Genomic DNA, 19,996 nt, shown 5'->3' on the forward strand with positions numbered 1-19,996 from the left:
TCAATAACTCTGCTTTATTTAGCCATTTTTTATTTCTAGGACATAAAAATTTCAAATATTCAACAATCTATGAGAAAATTTTAGATAATGTTTTGTGTTGAATCCCATTGTGCGACTTTCGTCATATCGAGAAATTACAACTACTTAAAAATTTTCCAGTTTTAAATTATAAAATAGGGCTAACATTTTTCATAACCCTACGAAAAATTATTTAAACACAGCAAATTGTGTATTATTAGGATTATGCCTAACGTAATCGGAAAGATTGACGATTTGTTAGATACTCGAAGATTTTCTCAGACAACTTTAACGGTTCAACTAATTCAAAATTTACAGTTTTATCTTACCAATTACTGTATTACTTTTTTGACAGCATCCCCTAAACCTCAAACAGTGTTTCCAAAATTTTCACATAAGTTTTTGTATTATACAAAGAGATTTTGACGGGTAGATTCAAATTCCACTCAATGTAAAACGGAACTCCTTTTCCATCTTGACGGGTGCAAAGTGACATTTCGCTGTGGCTTGACTGATGAGAAATCTGCCTTTGTGGCTGCACATAAACGAAAAATGGAGAGAAACAATTCGAAAAATCCTATTCATATGAAAAAACGTGATTGATGGCCATCCTCGAGCATGAACCCATTTGATATGGACTCCATTTGTCTGATCGAAATAATTATCAAATTCATTAAATGCATAAGAAAATATACAATCACTTCTCATTTGCCCATTAATTTAACTAAAATGCAAAAATTAATTCATTTCTTTTCAAATATTTGATACTTCAAGAAAAAACATTCTATCATATCGATTTCTCTACGACAAAGATATTCGAGTGGAAGAGTCTTGTGGTCAATCCATCGACCTTGCTTTATCTGTTCGGGGAAGAGAGGCTCTCAAACTGATTGGTCTCGAGGATAAAATAGTTAATCATCATGGGATTGCCATGAAGGGGCGAATGTTGCATGGCAAAGATGGACGTTTACGAGAAATGATCTATGACAGTGTGAAGAAGAATGTAAGTCCATAAAAGCACTGATAAATACTTGTTAATTAATTGCATGAACGTGGGAAGAAAAATTAAATTATTATTTTATATTTTTATAGTGTATTTACTCAGTAAGTCGAAAATATTTGAATCAAGTTCTACTAGACGGTGAGTTTTTTCTTTATATTTTATTCACGCAATTATTGTAATAATATATCATCTTACACCTGGCTCACAACCCATACAAAAACCATATCTGGTTTCACTCATATAGCGTTGAAGCTGAAACATCCTCAGTCAAACGTATTTACCTCCCCTGGTGATTCAACGCGTTCACTCCCTCTCTCTCTCTCTCTCTTGCGAAACCTGACACATTTTTGCGATAGTTTATGCATAAAAAAACTATTGTTCCGTTGCATTTCTAGAGTTTTTATGGTTTTCTTCACTACTTTTTCTGCTGTGAAATACATTTTTACTTTTTGAGTTACAAATTACAACTTGTATTCAAGCTTCAGTTGACACTGTTTCCGGGAATTTTACCAGGCTTTTATCGACCTCTACGAGACTGTAAAAAAATTCCAATGCTTAAAGCTGCTATTTCACTCATAAACTGATATAGGTATTTTTTCTTTGTGTGCTGTGATTTAGAGCATTGTAATTTAAGAAAAACGCAAAAGTCTCGTTTTTGTCATAATAGTGAAGAAGTATATAAAACCCATGTAAACAGTTCCGGTCTGGAGTATCTATTTTTCAAATTAATTGTCAATATAGTATGTATGATTGTGGCACACATGGGAAAAACGTTTACATTTTTCAACTTCAACCTCAATATTGATCTGACTAAACACCTTCTTCAATTAAAAACAAGCAACATAAAACCTTACTCGGGAAAAACCGCCGTTAAATTCTTTATTGTTAGTATTTTGATTCTTTTTACTTCTACAAATATCATTGATAAGAGGCGTCCGGGTGGGAGTCATTTTTATTTCGGCAATGATAAATCTATTAACCGTTTTAGTGCCGACGAGCGCCATCACACCGAAAAAATTATTAAAATTGGATAATTTTTCGAAGAGATACAGTTTTTTTTCGAGACAAGAGTAAATGACATGAAAAACAAAAGATTTCTTTGGCACTTTTAAGTAGATATGAGTAAAAATCAATAGCACTCAAACGGTTAATGTATATTACCGAGGCATCCGCACCTCTCCATCCCTGCCATTTCATTCTAACAAATGTGTCATAACATAAAAACATAAAATAAAATAACGCTCCGTCTGTGATATTTCGTGAAATACTACATGACTGTAGAAAAACAGAAATTAATTTTCATAAAAGAACACCAAGGAACTATTTTGATATATTGGCATCGAAAACATACAGTGTTTGTTGGGTGGATATGAAACTCCGCAGACTCAGTCAATGCTGAAAATTGTTAACAATATCTAAAACAGGAAACTGTGCCAAGTTTGTAGAGTGTCTTGATTAAATAGAAACGTCAAAAAAATACGACCAGCCGTACTTGGTGCGATTTTTCATAATATCTGTTCATTTAAGAGAGAATTTGGTGCGCGTTAATCCGCTAAACACTGGTAGTTACGTGTGAAAAGAGCGTCAAAGAGCGTCTGGACACTTTCTCACCTCATCGTCGGATTCTACCCATCTACAATCCCAGACCATGATACTATAGGATCTACTATCACACAGCATTTCAATTTTCTATCGTAATTTTTCAGACTGCTATCGCACCCACGATATCTTTCTCGTCGACGTGAAAAATCTCTATCATTAGCCAACCATCGACAGAAAATCGGCGATATTATAATTTGATTCGATTGATATTATCACAAGGGATGTTTTAACATAAAACCGATTCAATTTTGGATGTCAATTAATGATTCCATTAGTGAAATTTTATCACTAAATTCACTTTATGACGAATGAAATCGGATCTATAGTTTGTGAGATATTCCACATAATATGTAAAACATTGTTCTTCATTATGGCAAAAACTACCAATCCGATGTCTTTGTTTTTTTTTAATGTTCAATGTAGATCATTGAAAAGCTCGGAGATATTTTCCTTTTTCTATTGCTTACTATAAATTTACTTTTGGATATTTTAACACGGCTAAAAGTCGGGGCGAACGTTTCAAGAAACGGATAGTAGTCCGATTTGTCAAATTATACTTATATATTCAATACTAGGCCAGTATTTTTACTATTTTTAACGATGAGACAAGAATAACTGGTAAATGGCTATCGTAACAAGACTTTGTGGCACGGTTTTTGGCCGTTTCTAACAATTTTTCGAAAAATCACCACACGATTACAAAAATCCAAAAGGTAAATGCGGTAGTTTCTGATCACTTAGTCGCCTTTTTGCCGATTTTATGGGTTATGTTTAAATTACTGACCCTTTCTTGCTGACCGCGGGAAGAATTATACTTATAATTTTATTCTCAGACGGAATCATCTGATTAATACTAATTAATATTTTTATACTAATTAATATTTTGGCGAAAAACCGCCAAAATAAATAACGAAATGTCTTGCCTCTAACCAGCACCGGCTTGCAGTGCTTTGTTAATAAGTAAAGTAGCTGTACAAGTGGATTTCTTGCAGTCATATTTCATCATGCACACAGAAAAAATTAATCATACAATACGAGATTAAAAACGTAGTTTACGAGACTGTGGAACACGTAGAGTACGCTTTTGAAAACGTAAATTGCGTCTCAAGAAACGTAAATTAGGACTTTGAATACGTAAATTAGCATTTCTATAAGCTAATTAACAATCTTTAAATAGTAAATGATTCAAAAAACGAAACCATAACGTTCCAACGACGCGTCGAATCATAGCGGCATCGTAATCATTCTTAGTTCCAACTCATAAATTACCAGTTCCTATCCCGTTAATGACACGCCGTATTCCGAAGAAATGACGGCTTAATTGAACACAACGACAACTGAGAAAACGAGATATTGTTGACAGAGAATTGTATTGTTACCCTGAGACTCCGGAACTTGGAAGGTGTTGAAGGTTCGGCGGGTAATTTGAACCTCATTTAAGAGAGAATTCCGGAAGATACCATGACTGTGAACATTAAGATATAATTAATTTATTGTAATATATGTGACATAGTCTAATAACTCTTCCCTCTCGGGAAAGGGGTAAGATTTGATAGAGAAGTGGATAAGACAAGTTTGGAGGATGTCCTTCCTACAGAAGAATCTCGGACTAAAACCCAACATAAATCATCCTAACGACAATTTCACTCTCGGAGTGAGTTATTCCCAAGTCATATAAGAATCGAGTCATAGATACAATTACTGGCCTCAAACATAATGATTACCCCAATAGCTCTTAGCAAGATTTGGAAGGATAGTAAGATTTTACACTTCTCAACAATATCGAATTAGAGAATATTGATTGCCCGCGACAATGACAAATTAGTCAAGAAACTAGCGGGAGGTGAGCTCAAAGTTACAATTAATGGTCATGAAATTCCGGTACGAGCCAACACTACAAATAATAAAAAAAACTAATCTTGTCGAATGTTTACGCCTGGACTCCGAACATAATTCTAGAGGAAAACTTTAAAAAATTAGGGATTACCGGTAAATCATCGATTACACCAATTAGAGCTGCGATTATCGATCCTGAATTAACTCATTTCAACAGCAATCGAAGACAAGTTTATATTCGGGCTGACGAGATGAAAAAACTTCCACTTCAATTAAAAATATATCACGATGACTCAGCATATTGAATATGGCCCTCCACTGACGCCAGCAAATGTTTCACCTGTCATGAACTAGGACATCGAAGTAGAGAATGTCCTAATATTCCGGACGATAAACAGAGAGACGAACATGAAGAAGATCTTAACCCTGACGATGGCAATATTATATCGATGTCAATTGAGCCAGTGCCATCTTGCTTTGATAACCTTAGCAATATCTTGGTGTATGCTGATCATAACTTGAACAAGAACCAAGAAACTCTAACTATATTCTTAGATGTAAACTCAGCGTTTGACAACGTAGACATTTCCATCTTAATAGATAAAATAGAAAGTGTATGATGCTCAAAGTATATGGTTAAATTTATCCACTTCCTAATATACGAAAGAGAAATAACCGGGTGCCCCAAAATTGAACGTCCACACTTTAAACTTAAGTTGGGGGTGAAATTCTGGATCGAAAAGTCCTGAGCGACTTTTTGATCAGACGCACCCTCTTCAACTTATTCAGGGTTGAAGTTGGACGAATCAGGGGCGGGGAATACCCGGTCGCACGACGGTGAGGAAAACGTTCGAGTGTGGTGGTGTCCCCACCATACGGTACTACTCCCCTGCGGCGGCAGAAAGAGACGACTGGCGGCGGCGGGTAAGAGGAAGGGGAGGGAAATGAAAAAAATGAACACCCAAAAAAAAAAATCATGAGCGATTGATCTTTTTTTTTTCTCCTTCGCTGAAAGAAAAAATGAAAATCTCATACAGGGCCAATGGGGCTTTAAAAAATTAAATCGCCGGGTTTTTTTTTCCAGCGCTGTAATTTTCAGCGCAGTTTTTTTCTCTTTTTCGATTAGATTAAGAGGTGTAATGGGCCTCAATCTATGGGGAATTTATTCCTCCATCGAATGCCCTTGGTTTCATCCCTTGGCATTAATTAGGGGAGGAGTAAATAATTGTTATGTAGCGGGCGGGGGTTCATTTTTTTAATTTCCCTCCCCTTCCTCTTACCAACCGCCGCCAGTCAGCTCTTTCTGCCGCCGCAGGGGAGTTGTACCGTATGGTGGGGACTCCACCACACTCGCATGTTTTCCTCACCGTCGTGCGAGCGGTTATCCCACGCCCCTGATTCGTCCAACTTCAACCCTGAATAAGTTGAAGAGGGTGCGTCTGATCAAAAAGTCGCTCAGGACTTTTCGATCCAGAATTTCACCCCCAACTTAAGTTTAAAGTCTGGATGTTCAATTCTGGGACACCCTGTATAAGTCGGTTCCTAGAAAAGTTTATAAAGGTGTCCCACAAGCAATCCAAATGGTCTTATCTTCATTGCTATACACTCTATGTATATGTGCCCCAAGTAAACGCAGGAATCCACCAGGACGTCCAGGTGTCACTCCTCGCAGATGATTTTGCACTGTAATACAGCACTAAATCAATACCCAGACTAACAGAAAAAGTAGAGGAATCGGTTCAAACAATTCATAAAAAACTACAAAATCGTGGCTTATCCCTCGCCCCTCATAAGCCAGAATTCTTACAACTCAACAAAAGCCGTACCTCATCAAGAGACACGACCATCAACGTCTTTACTTGCACTATCAAGTCTAGAGCGCAAGCTAGATTTCTTGGTACTATTATTCATGAGAAATTAATTTCGGAGCTCACCTTGAAAAGGGGTTTATGAATTCCATTAAAATTGTTGGATTTAATCAAGTTTATACTCAAATGCTCGACATTCTATATAATTCATTTATCTGAACGATAATAGGAGATGATGCTTTTGTTTATAGCTCACAGAGAAAAACTCATTTAGATAAACCCGAAAAACTTCAGTATATTGGCATACGCTTAGCCATGGGCTGTAGAAGATCCCCTCCATTAGACATTCTCTTAACTGAAAGTACACTTCCTACCATATACTCCCGGGCAGTATTTTTATATAAAAATTACCTAATTAAATTATTGATCCATACGTGATCAGGCTTAACCTTTAAATATAATAAATCGTATATATAAATACTTCTGTGATATGAATACTGTAATGATATTCATCAAAATAAACCTCATGGCTTCAACGCTTGAAAACAAAAGAGGGAGGATTTCCTTGCAGGACATGAATCTTGGAAAAAAGGCGGAATGGAGGGAAATTGAGGAGTGGGATTCTATCCAGGCACCAAACATTAGTATCCGTCTGGGTATTGGCGGCAATCAAAGACTAATTTTTTTATTAGTTTAGGAAGGAAAGTGCGGACAGGATTTGAGGCTCTAGAGAATTTTGGATATAATTGGAAAATTGGGGGTATTTCGTAAATGGAAAAAAAAAGGAAATAACCAGGGTATACAGGATACGATTTAAAAAAAAGTAAATTACCATTTCAAAAAACATAAATTAATAGCTGCAACCTCGTGCCTTCTTTTTTAGGACATGAAATACGGGGTCTAACCTTCTGATTCATGCCTTTTTTCTAGTAATTTGTCAAGTAATCGTTCTCGATAGGAGAAACCAAGATGAGTTTTTAAAAGAATAATAATTGAAATTCCAGCAGCGATTTAAAAGATATTCGGGGAAGGATCTAGAACAAATTAAAAAAATGGAATATCTCACAAACTATCCATTCGATTTTGTTCCTATTCAATTATTTGATTTGCTTATTCGTGCGATTTAGAAGGTGCTAAGGGAATGATCTAAAAAAAATGGGCGCGTGGAGTCCCTACACGTGGACGAAGTGAAACTTCTTAGTGGTATTCCAAGAAATTTATATCATTTCGTATGAGAGAAAAATAGCGAGGGAGAAAGGAGAACAATAAGGTGGAGTGACCAACACTTTTTGAAATTCACATTTGATAAATTTATTATTATGCAGATTCCAAGTTAATTAGCATCACTGAACTCTGACGGATTCATATCTATAGTATTTGTAATTGGATGCTGATAACTAAAATACGATGTAAACTATCTTACGTCTATTTTAACTATATTTCTGGCGGACACCGCATAGCCGGGCGCCTACGCTTTCCTCTATTTCTCTTTCTCTATCTTTCCTTTGTTCTTTTCGTAATTTCACTTTGTATAATTCATGATAAAAAAAATTCTCGATTTAATTAACAAATTTGATGATTGAAAGTGGTTAGCGATGTTCAGGCGAGATGTAAAATCACAGCCAAATTACAAAAATGTTTTTTGGACATTTTTCCAATACCCTAGAGCCATTAAATTTTTGGAAACAGCCGTTTCAATCCGCATTCCTTCGGGAAAATTGGGGAAATGCGCAGGCTGAACGTAAAAGTGTAATCAATATCATGAAACTTCATTCATCTATGAGAAATTAATAAATACACCATCTGCGAAAGGCATAACATTTATTCAGAATGTTTTGCAGTTGTAGTTAACAAAAAACCACAACAAAATGAATTTTCTGCGCGTGCAGCGTAAAGTGACGACAACATTGCACTTGACTCTGGGGTAAGGATAAACGCGGTATATTTTAAAATTTTCTAAGCAATGTCGTGGATTTTAATATGTAAAAATAATTTGACAAATAAATATTGATGGATACATTCGCAAATAACCATTAAGAAAACTGATAAGGTGTTCATAATCGATGCACAACGACTAATTAAATATGGTTATGGTAATACGGTTTTATTTAATCGCACAGAATATTTTTAAATCAATTTATATTCATGTCTCTTCACAGCAGTTTGTTAACAAATCAAAAGAGGTGAATATCTTTTTGGGGTAACGCTCTTTCCCTTCCAAAAAACATAATTATCCCAGAGATTTTGGGGTGAGATTAAATGCAATCAATCACACATAAAGACTGCACCTTTGGAAATTTCCCAAATTTTGCGTGTACTGAGTTCAACATTCACTCACATATATGCATCATTTATTACTTCCTATAACATACACCGAGGACGTTAAGTGAAATATGACAAGCTGGTGAACTTTGTAAAAACAAATATGGCACCGCCCGACGCTGCCACGTTTTCTTCCAAATCAATTATTTTCTATTTATTATTAACAGTGGCATGGAAAATGCTTGAATATATGCCCCATGTGTAAAACACTTGAATGGTGATAAGAAAAATTATTAGACCATAGGAAGTGTCAAATATGCTACAAAAGTTTATTTGAAAGGGGACAATTTCTGTCGTCTAGCGATTGGTTTTCAGCAAAAATGCTGTAGATTCCCATTCGTTTCACCTTCTCCATTTCATCATCGCCTGTACATCGCTAAGTCTACAATGGTGTTCGTACAAACCTGTAAACGATACTTGGATATCATTAATGTATTTGTATCAAAGGGAGTTGAAAGAAAATCTCTTGTTACAAACATTCATGTCATGGTAAATGAGTTTCTTATATTTCCAATGGCTGGACCTAATACCTGATTGACCATTGGTTTTGTGGATATTCTATACCGCAGCTGCAGATCAATATCCAGCGGTGACACTGATTTTCAATAAGAAGCTGGTCGATGCTGATTTGGATCTAGGGAAGCTGAAATTCGTTGAGTAAGACTATTATTTTCCATATGATTGAAAATAATACAGACACGTAAAGAAAAAAAGTTGGAGAAACATGACCAAACAATTCAAGTAATCGTGAATCACTGAATAGAATCAAAACCCCAGAGTGAATAATGAATTTTACTCGATTCTATCCATAATATTTCGAGGGGCCATTCATTCATGAAATCACTGTTTCCCTTCGGGCTAAAATCGGATAAAATCTCATGACAAGACATCACACCTTCCCGCATATAATAAAAATTAAACTCAACAAGAGTTTAATTTTTAAGAGTTCTCATCTCTGGTTTACATAATTAACAGTAGTTTAAGTCCATATTCTTTTCCTTTAATAGACTTTTACTGCGCACATCTTAAGTCTTTAGGTATTAAAACGTCCTTTTGTTAGAAACGCTGGTTTCAGCTTATTGAAGTGTACAGTTTTGGTGCGATGATCCGTCAATTTGATTACAGCATTTTCCTTATTAGTAGTTTTTTGTATTTCATAAGGACCTAGATAATTAGGATCTAATTTATTAGCCTTGGCATCATTGATGAGGAACACACAATCACCCGGCTGGAAATGTCGCTCATTGACTGTTCTGTCATAATATAGTTTAGATTTAAACTTGGCCAAGTCAACGTCATCAGCCGCGCGTGATTGTGTGTCTCTTAATTTATCCACTAAATCACCTAAGTAATCCGTATATCCCGGTACACTACTTTCTTTCACAAAATTAGAGGAAAAGCGAGCCAATCTACCGAAAATCAGTTCATGGGGTGTAACACCTGTTGATTCATGAACTGAAGTATTGTATGAGAACATGGCATATTTTAGCCAGGTATCCCAATTTCTATTAGTGTCAATATAATTTTTCAAATATTCAACTAAAACTAGATGGCTTCTTTCGAGAGATCCATTAGTCTGAGGGTGAAATGCCGTGGTTTTCAATTGTCGAATTTTAAATAATTTAGTTAAATGTCTCATAACTTCGCCGACAAAATTTGAGCCTTGATCAGTTAATATTGCCTCCGGGCACCCGAAAACACAGATAAAATTTTCCGCGAAGGCTTTAGCGATATCCGTGGCTTTTGTTTCAGCTAAAGGGACTGCCAAAGAGTATCTAGTCAGGTTATCTTGAATTGTCAGAACATATCTATTCCTTGTACTAGTGATAGGTAATGGTCCAACAATATCAAGTGGTATTTTTTCAAACGCCGTTTGTGAAGTGTCGGTTACTATTATAGGCTGTCTTGTCTTGACTCTTACTAATTTATTTCTTTGACAAGTCACACAATGTTTGATAAAATTTTGAACCTGTGGTTTCATATTTTCCCAAAAATATAATCGTCGAATTCTATCGTAAGTCTTCACCACAACTTTATGCCCACCAACTGCAGACTCATGCATCTCTTTAATTATATCTTGTCTTTTATCAACACTAGGTATTTCGATTTGATTTAAGCAGATGGTCACATGGTTACCTTGAGGAAAGGTTCCCTCCAAATACATCTTAATATTACCCCAAGGTAGCTTACCAAGCCCACTTCCGGTTCGCGCTATTCTAACTGTTTTCACCTCAAAATAATCCATACTCTCTTTGAGCCTTGTAATTCCGAGGCTAGTATTATTCAAAAGTGTTTTATCTTCACCTCTATTCTTGATAACGACGAGGAAGATGTGAATATCCTTTTGTTTAAAAACAACTACGTCACCTATCTCCAGGTTATCTTTTGGAAATTCTTCCTCGTTAATGTACTTTCTAACAAGGAGTTCTTGGAAAATTAGGGTTCTCATTTTCAAATCGGCAGAAATGAACGTTGCCACATTGTCTTTTTGCATGAAAATTCCATCTCTGGTTTCGCTAAACACATTCAAGGCAACCCGTTTGAATATTCTTTTTCCGTGTTTAATAATCCTATCTACTCGAGGGGCATTTGTATCCTCTTCATCTGAGGAAGTGACTTGGTCGTCATGATCACTAAGTTCTTCTGGGAAATCGTCTTCAGGAATTTCTGAGATGGAGGGCTCTTCGTCTGAGTTTGAATGGAAGACTTGAGTAGTACTTTCCATATGAAAAATTGGGCATTGTTCGCAAACACGATTGCTTTCATTGGGCGTATTTTCGTAACTAGTTAATTCACCTCTTAACTGACTTCCTTTAGATGACTCAAGTGTTAGTACTGCATGCTGTTTTTCTATTATTGTCTGTAACTCTCGAGGATCATACATGCACGTCTTTTCTAAACTATTTGCATTACTCGGCACTTCGTCTCTGCTCCATGCCTCCGGGCCCGGAAAATAACTATGAACCATCGGTTCTCTGAGAACAGAGGAAAACCAAAATGAAACAGAAGCCCCTGAGGTCAGCAGAGTCCTCTCGGATGATTTCTGCCGTTCCCCAAGGCTCTCCCGGCCCATAATACCAGCTTTTCCCTTTTGATTATTACTAGGTAGAATGAATCCAGTGTGCATTCTAATTCTATTGACTATGTCATTTCGTTCAATGAAATTGACTGATTTTGTTGTTCCACTAGAAGTGAGGAATTTCCTCACTGTGTTTTTCTCTATTGAGAGCATCTTCAGGAAGTCTAACTCTTCTTCAACTACAGATAAACTTTTGGTGAATTTAATATGTGCAATAGATAAATTGGATAACTCTACAGGTTTTCGTGAGAGTGCATCAGCATTCGAGTTCAGTCTCCCTGGTTTATATACCACTTCGTATTGATATTCTCTCAGTAACAAAACCCAACGAAGCAATCGTGAAGCAGGATCTTTAATTTTATGTGCCCATACCAAAGGTCTGTGATCCGTTACTAATTGGAATTTCGTACCATATAAATAAGGGCGATAATGCTTGACAGCGAATACTATCGCGTACAACTCTTTTTCTATAACGGAATAATTAAGTTCGGCTCCTCTCAGCAATGTCGAAGCGTATGACACGGGTAAATCTTTACCAATTTCCCCCTGACTGAGGACAGCACCGAGGGCATAAAAAGAGGCATCTCTTGTGACAATAAAGGTTTTCTTAAAATCAGGGAATTGGAGAATAGGCTCTTTACATAAAAGTCCTCTTAAATGTTCGAACGCGTTTTGGCAGTGGACCCCCCAAATAAAAGTTTGATTTTTCTTTAATAATTGTGTCAATGGACGAGAAATTTTTGCTAAATTGGGAATAAACCGTCGGTAATAACCGATAAGTCCTAGGAACTCTCTGATATTTTTTGCTGTCTTGGGAATAGGAAATTGTTGTACCGCTTGCACCTTCGTTAAATCTGGTGTGACTCCCTTATCGCTCACTATGTGACCTAGATAAGTTACGCTTGTTTGCAAGCAGCGACACTTATCAATTTGCAAGGTCAATCTACTCGTACGCAGCCTCCCCAAAAGTTTCATGAGTTTTCTTTCATGATCTTCGAGGGATGCTGCGTAAATAACAATATCATCAAGGTATACAAATAGGTCTACGCCTTGGAGTCCAGTAAGTACCTGGTCCATCAGGCGTTGGAACGTTGCAGGTGTGTTCTTCAGACCAAAAGGCATTCTTGTATAGTGATAATGGCCATGGGGGGTAGAAAAGGCTGTTTTGGTTTTATCTTGTTCATCCATTGGGATCTGGTGAAACCCGGAAGTTAAATCGAGGACGGAGAAATATTTAGCACCTCCCAACTGATCCAAAATATCAGTAATATTAGAAAGAGGATGCGCGTCTGAAATTGTTTTCTCGTTCAAATTCAGGAAATCTATTACCATACGCCATCGTTTGTTACCTGCCGAATCTGGTTTTTGAGGTACAATCCAGATTGGTGAATTATAGGGGGACGATGAGGGCTCGATTATATCCGACGCGAGTAATTCTTTTATTTGTTTTTGAATTTCTTCCTTGTGGATTTGAGGGAATCTATATTGTTTGGGGGAGATTGGATTTTCATCTGTCGTGGGAATTTTATGGGTCATGACATTAGTACCCTGTAAACGGTCCCCCGGTAGTTGGACTTGATAAGCGAATTTTTCGAATATTCTAAGTATGCTCTCTTCTTCTTCTACGCTAAAATTTTCTAAATGAAGGCTACTTTTGAGTCTCTTCATTCTCTCTTCTATAGACTCACTCTCAAACGCAAGACAAGTTTTCATTGGTTTCCCAGAATATTTTTCAACCTCTTCGATACATTGGGCTGGAATATTGAGCTCCCGTTCCTCCTCGCTGCAATTTATGACAAAAATCCATGCTATTCCATTATTATTCGTAACGAGTGATTCACCCGCGTATAAATTTGGGCTTAAATTTAGCCTGGGTAAGTACCCTTCTTTCAAATCTGTATTCAATAATTTGATCCCAACTTTCTTTTTGCAACGAGCTGGAATTGTCACTCTTGTTTGTACTAAAGGAATTGTAATTCCTTTGTTACTAACTCTCACACAACTGCTTGCGAAACATAAGGTTGCTTTTTCATCTCTCAGAAATTGCGCGCCCAAGATACCATCGTACTTAATTGGAAAATCTGCACGAATAACTTGGAACTTACAAGGAATGGAATTGAACGTGATTTGAACCTCCCCAATTGTTTCATCGGACCCTGAGGTTATACCCGTCAAGAGAAATCTTTTATTCCTATTGATTAAAACGTTTGGTTTCAATAAATTTTCCTTCAACAGGTTTATATCTGCCCCAGAGTCGACAAGAAGTCAGTTTCTCATGCCGCTCAATTCCTCACTAGTAATTGTCACACGAGGGGATGCTAACTCATCTGCATGATTGACATTTATTGCTGCCTGTTGAGTCGATGCCTGATTGCTAACCTGAGAATTTTGACCTCGCAAGATTGGCGATTTGTTCGGGAAGCTTTGACACTTATGTGTTGTATGGCCCATAACTTTGCAGTTAACGCAGTATCCTGGTCTATAATTACTCCTACAATCCTGCTTCATGTGCCCTATTTTTCCGCACGCGAAACAGATTCGGTTTTGACTGAATTTCTGATTTGTCTGAATTGTATTAACGTGAGAAGAAAGGAGTTTGTGTGATCGATTTTGAAAATTATACGGTCCCTGATTTTTAAAATGACTCCTTTGATTTGATTGTAAAGCGTAGGAAGATTTATTTTCCTCGTGTTTAAAAATATCTCTACGCTGTTCAATTTCTCTCTGCTTCTTAATTGCGATTTCGATAGCTGCTGCCAGATTAGCGGGTTCTTTGATCAAAATGCTCGAGCTAAGTTCACCCCTTAAACCGCGAATGAAGCTATCACGAGCCCCCTCATGGGTAGCTGCCAAAACTCCAACTAAGATATCACTGGGATATTTTTCGCGAACTAACTCTGTAATTCCCTGGACTACGGTCTTGATCCTTGCGGCAAGATCAACGATCTTTTCATTTGGTTCTTGATGAATATTAGCAAGTGATCCTTGCCATTGGAAGAGAGTCTGACAAGATGCAAATGTTTGTTTTAAATTAGAAAAGATGCTCTCAAGAGTTGCTGGGTCTTCATCGATATTACTGGCCGTCCCTGCGATTCTCGACTTGATTAATTGAGTGAAAAAAATGTGATGTGAGGGGGATGCAAGCGCCAATGCTTCTTTGCACAAACTAATGAATTTATTTACCGACATATTTTCTCCGTTGAAAGTTGGAATCAAACTAGAAATATCTTTGATGGACATAGTGGGTGCAGAGGGCTGAAGATTCTGACTATTTAAATTCTTTCGACTCCCGGATGGTAAATTTGACAAATCGCTTAAAGTGCTCCCTGTGGTAACATCCACTAAATCACTGAGCGAATCATTGCATGAATTATTGGTTCGTGCAGAATTCCCTTTAGATCTACCTCGTCTAACTCTTACGGGTGGCATTTTGAGGATTTTTTATAAATTCCTAGGACTCTATTGGCTTCTCTCTTCACGAAACTACTATAAATTAAAATTATCTTTTGTGCTCTACCTGGGTATGGACAAGGTGCCGCCTATAATCAGAGTATCCCTTTACTATTCAGGAAAACCGCAAAAACCTGAACGATACCCTGAGACGTGCATCCACGAAATAATGCTTATTTCTAGACTTACAATTTTCTGCATTACAGCTAATCCAATTAGGCCACTAGATTACTTATTTATCACCTTAAAGTTCACTAATTGCCTACAAATTTGTTCACTATAACTTGACACTGATTTTCTTCCTGTCGGACTGGCTGGCTGCGATCACCTCCTTAGCGATTTCCGCCGGAACTCGATGTCGTCAGAGTAATTCGGTTGAATTTAGAATTTGAATTCAATTTCGATGAATGCGGCTATCCCACCGCTGTCTCCAATTGTTATGTCCTACCTGAGTTACCAGGAAGATAGTGGCGCCTCTCACCAGGTTGAGCGCCAAAGTTTTGAAAATCGTAGATTCGTCAGCCGCTAAACCTTTAAAGAGGACTCCGTCGAAGTTGACTCGTTCACTCTCCGGATGCCAGGGTTTAGGTTTTAATTATAAATAAATTGGTAAAACAAGCTCTTAGGAGAGCACACTTTATTTTATTTAAACTTCTGTTGAAACTTCAAGAAGACTTTAAACATAAAAATCCGTAAAACTAAATAAGGCGAAGAGAGAAGCTCAAAGTTGTGGGAAAGAATGCCACACTAGGACTAACTTAAAAAGAATAATTAAATCTAAGGGTTGGGTCCTACACCCCCACCCGTTTATTAGTTGCGCGCGCAATCTTTGTGCGTAAAACATAGGAAGATAGCTCCTAGAAGAAAATGGGAGGGGGGAAAAGAAAAGAGGGATGGATCTTGAACAAGGGGACCATGCAACGTCATGTTTACGTTGCGAGAAACTCAGGTCCCTTTGAGCCAGCAAAACAATGAACAAGGGGAACAACATGTATGGGGCACATGTAGCGCGAAACCTTTCTAAATATTTCGTAACAGAGGGTTTCCAATTTCCCGACCGTGACCGTCGAATGCATTTTCATCTATTATTTTGACTTTCGAGGAAAGTGTTTTTATGATAAATTTTGGAGAATCATAAATCCAACAGGCAGACTCAACTCCTGAGATTTATGACTTCCGATGGTTTTCCACTTTTGACAGAATTATTTTCCATCCCTTGTTTATTCTTCCATAGCTCGACCCTCTCCTAACTTTCTATTTTATCGGAATACATTTCCAAATTTCGCGGATAAAATGGTGAATTAATAGTGCCATCTATGTAATTCTGGCCGCAGGACATCACATGGTCTGCTCGTCAAGATTATCAAACTCATAGACATTTTCACGATAAGCAGATGGAACTTTCGGTTCAATTTTTCGCTTTGTTCATTCTCCTAGAATTTCCAGACTGAAGGACAGTTCGTGTAATAGAGGCAAGTACTCTGTTGTCGCTAGTTCTAAAGAGAAAGTGGTGAGTTTCGAAAAAACCGCGCCACGTACGTTGATCCTGACCATATTGCTGAATAAATTTTTGATTCACAATGGACTTTTTACCCCTTTCGATTTGAGTCGAGTATTTGATTTGACTGCGATGTCCTTTGTAGGACATTGTGGGACTTGTGTTAGTCAAGATAGTCATAGAGAACTCGAAACGATTTATGGACTCCTATCATCACCAGCTTTCTCCACTGGTAAATTCAATCAACGAGCTTGGCATCTTTTTTTATTTGTGTATTTTTTTCAAATTTCCATAATTGTGGCTTCAATTTTTAAGTAATTGTTTTTCAAATGAACAACATCGAAATATATGCTTGGCGCATTTTTTTACAAAAACATTTTTTGTTTTTGGGGGGATTTCAAGCATTTTTTCAAAATGGGCAAGAGATTTTACACTTCTTTTAGTAAGAGTCCACATGTTACCTGGTCTAACTCTCTCTAGACTAAAATTAAACAGGATCGTCCTGAAGACAATTTCCGCTTCCCCCTGACAGACCGCGTTGCTGCTGTGGTGCTGCTGCTGATCTCCGTCCTGGTGGCAGTGGTGGTGGTGGTGGTGGTCTTGTTTTTGCCGCTGCTGCTGCTGCGGGTGTCAGTGGCGGCGAAAGCCCAGCGGCGCGGTTTTGGGCCAAAGGCAGCTAAAAAAACATATAATTAATAATATACTCTAAGCAGTTGGCAATAAGAGTGTGTTAGTCGTGTGACAGCAATGAAATTAGAAATATAACCCCTGTGAGCCGAAAGAGAGGGGAAAATACGTTAAAAACACTTCTCTATACTTAATTCTCGATATTGAATTCTCTAAATTTATTGAAATGATTTAATGACATGAAATGCCCCGAGAAAATGCACAATTAATCCTTTCCAATACGGAATTAGCTCATAGACGTTTCTAATACCCTACACATTAATATATTCATGTATTAGCAACTTCTGCGAGCTAAGAATGTAATAACAAAGACTATTTGTGCATTTTTTTGGGTGAAAAATTTTTTTTCTTAATCATTTTCAAAATAAGGCATTTTCTTTTTAATTATTTTTGAAACATCTCTCGTTTTAGAAAAGTATAGCATATCTCGATTGTCAAAAACCATTTTATATTTTACAGTACAGTAAAGAGGGTTTTTTTTTTAGATTATTTTTCCCACCCAAATTTCAGCCAATAGAATTGCACCATTTGTTGATATTTTGTATAGCCTACCTCGAATATCAGCGATAATTTTTTGAATATTTTGGTAAACAAACGACACTTAAGGGGTTATTCTCATGTGAACGCCTATATTTTACCACTTTTTCGGAATTTTTTTTTTATGCAACAACAAACTTCAATCATGTTGATTTTTCAATATATTTTTATTTGTATTTTGAAATATACGAAAAAATTTTTTTTTCCGTTTTTTACATTTTTAACATATATTTTTTTTAAGTCAAAGTAGTCCCCAACAAAAAAAGGTATTTCACTGGTCAAGGTGATAGCGGCTGTTCATGTTGTCTGACATAAAAAAATCGAATGGATTATTATTCAGTAGATCTATGGCTATCGTCCCTACCAAATATAATCAATTTCATTAAAAACAAAAAAAAATATCGAACTTCAAAAAAAAAATCACGAAAATCTCCTTCTTTTTCGTTACAAATCGTTTAAAAAAAATATGAAGATATTGTCGAAAATAAACAATTGTGGTAGGGACGATAACTATAAATGAGTAGAAGAACATATGTAAATTTTAAAGCAATCGGTTGAATACTTTTTCTTGTAGGATCTTGACCGTTTCAGAAAATGATGATTCGAGAAAAACGCGTTTAAAGTTTAAAGCCTGGTAGACAATCGCTTACGACACGTCGGCGACTATGAGCTGTAACTTATCAAATACTATGAATTTCGGTCTGAATTTTTCACAGCATGTTTTCAATAGGTTTTACTGTCAAAATATCAAAAAAAAAAATCGATTTTTTGAAGTGCTCACATGAGAATAACCCCTTAACCAAATAAACCTCTTTTCATGTCATGGCACAATTCTCTTGGCCGAAATTTGGATAGGAAAAATAATCCCCTGAATACCACTCGAGCTTCAAAATTATAGAATATTTCCCTCTAGGTTCCCTGCATACAAATGAAGTCGTCAAGTTTTTTAGCCTGAAAAACTTGACTCCTTCATTTGTTTGCAACGAATCTATCGGGAAATATTCGATAATTTTGAAGCACTTGTGGTATTATATGTGAAAATCTGTTTATTTACAAGGATAAATGAAAAAAATAGAAAAAGGGTTAGGTGTCAACCGCCATGAAATGCCAAATTATGCATTTTTCATTTATCACTGAATCATTTATCACTAAACAAGAAACAATTTTTCTAATCCCGGACTGATCGAAAATTAAGTATTTTACTTACCAATTCATCTTCAAAATCCATTAGCTCGTGATCGGCGTCCTCCAAGTTCACCATGGTGCACGAAAAGAGAGAACTAGGGATTCCCCTAGTCTCTTCTCGGTCTTCTCGGCGCACTTTCCATCCACGACACTTTTGCCAACCTCTCATTTCTCGCGCCCGTCGCTGATTACGAACCGACCACACAGCGCCCGTAGGAAACAAATGCTGTCAACTTTTGAACAAAAATCTGACAGTTTCATTCTGAGATAATCGCACCGCGGAAAATATGTAAAAAAATCCGTTGCTATGCGCGGATCTTTTTAATTGGGCGTTTAATTCGGAAAAACTTAACATAAACGAATATAGCATATGCGGTTTAGGTAATGTAACTAAGTGTATTTTTGCTGCAAATTGCCGCGTTTTCACTCAGTTACGGAAATTAGTTTTGGAGGTAGTGGAAGGGGTAGTTGTGTCGTGTATAGATACTTGGGAGCACTCGACCTGTTTGTTCGAGGTTTGGAAATATATACTTGGCCGATACGCTCCCGCGTATCTCGATGTGATACGTTGTGTCTACGTGTGCGAAAAAATGTGTGAAACGGATTTTTTTGAAAGCGAAAAATTCTGGGAGGTTTTGAGGAGTGAGACAGGGATTAATTTGTCAACACATGTGAAGTCATTTTGAAATTTAATGGCCTGAATCATCCAGTTGTATTCGGAGGAATCACAATAGAGGCCATTGATGGGACGGAAATGCACACGAGGAATGGTTTGAAGGACATAGTGGATCGCAAGGAGAATTTGCAGTTGGTTTATGGTCATTATCATAAGAAACCCGAAAAATTTTAATTCAACGATGGGTAGCGTACTGTGATAATGAAACTTGTATAGTTAGTAACAGGAAAACCCTGGATTTTCAAGGCATAAGAAAGAAAAGACTCTAGAGACTTAGACGAAGAGAGTGAGAATA

The 19,996-nt window shown here is 36.9% G+C and overlaps 2 protein-coding genes across 4 annotated transcripts in view; one reads left to right on the top strand and one right to left on the bottom strand.

Moving 5' to 3' along the window:
• Positions 1 to 19,996, top strand: part of LOC135166580 (kynurenine 3-monooxygenase) — a 34,485-nt gene that overhangs the window by 571 nt on the left and 13,918 nt on the right. The window contains exons 3-5 of one of the 2 annotated variants that reach the window (XM_064128939.1): positions 831 to 1,021; positions 1,111 to 1,159; positions 9,159 to 9,246. In XM_064128939.1, coding sequence (XP_063985009.1) covers positions 831 to 1,021; positions 1,111 to 1,159; positions 9,159 to 9,246 — 328 coding nt within the window. Of the gene's footprint in view, positions 1 to 792; positions 1,022 to 1,110; positions 1,160 to 9,158; positions 9,247 to 19,996 lie in introns of both variants that reach the window. The other variant, XM_064128940.1, reaches the window with a different exon arrangement.
• On the bottom strand, positions 277 to 19,825 carry LOC135166583 (uncharacterized). Of its 2 annotated transcripts, XM_064128947.1 has the most exons (3): positions 19,048 to 19,825; positions 17,078 to 17,292; positions 277 to 553 (listed from the first exon to the last, which is right to left on the bottom strand). In XM_064128947.1, exons 1-2 carry the CDS (start codon positions 19,192 to 19,194, stop codon positions 17,104 to 17,106), a joined length of 336 nt encoding a protein of 111 aa, XP_063985017.1. In that variant the 5' UTR covers positions 19,195 to 19,825; the 3' UTR covers positions 277 to 553; positions 17,078 to 17,103. The 2 variants fall into 2 exon arrangements, with proteins under 2 accessions (XP_063985017.1, XP_063985016.1); XM_064128946.1 differs by lacking the exon at positions 277 to 553 and having other exon boundaries at positions 15,714 to 17,292.

Source organism: Diachasmimorpha longicaudata, chromosome 10, assembly GCF_034640455.1.
Source record: "Diachasmimorpha longicaudata isolate KC_UGA_2023 chromosome 10, iyDiaLong2, whole genome shotgun sequence".
Taxonomy (NCBI): domain Eukaryota; kingdom Metazoa; phylum Arthropoda; class Insecta; order Hymenoptera; family Braconidae; genus Diachasmimorpha; species Diachasmimorpha longicaudata.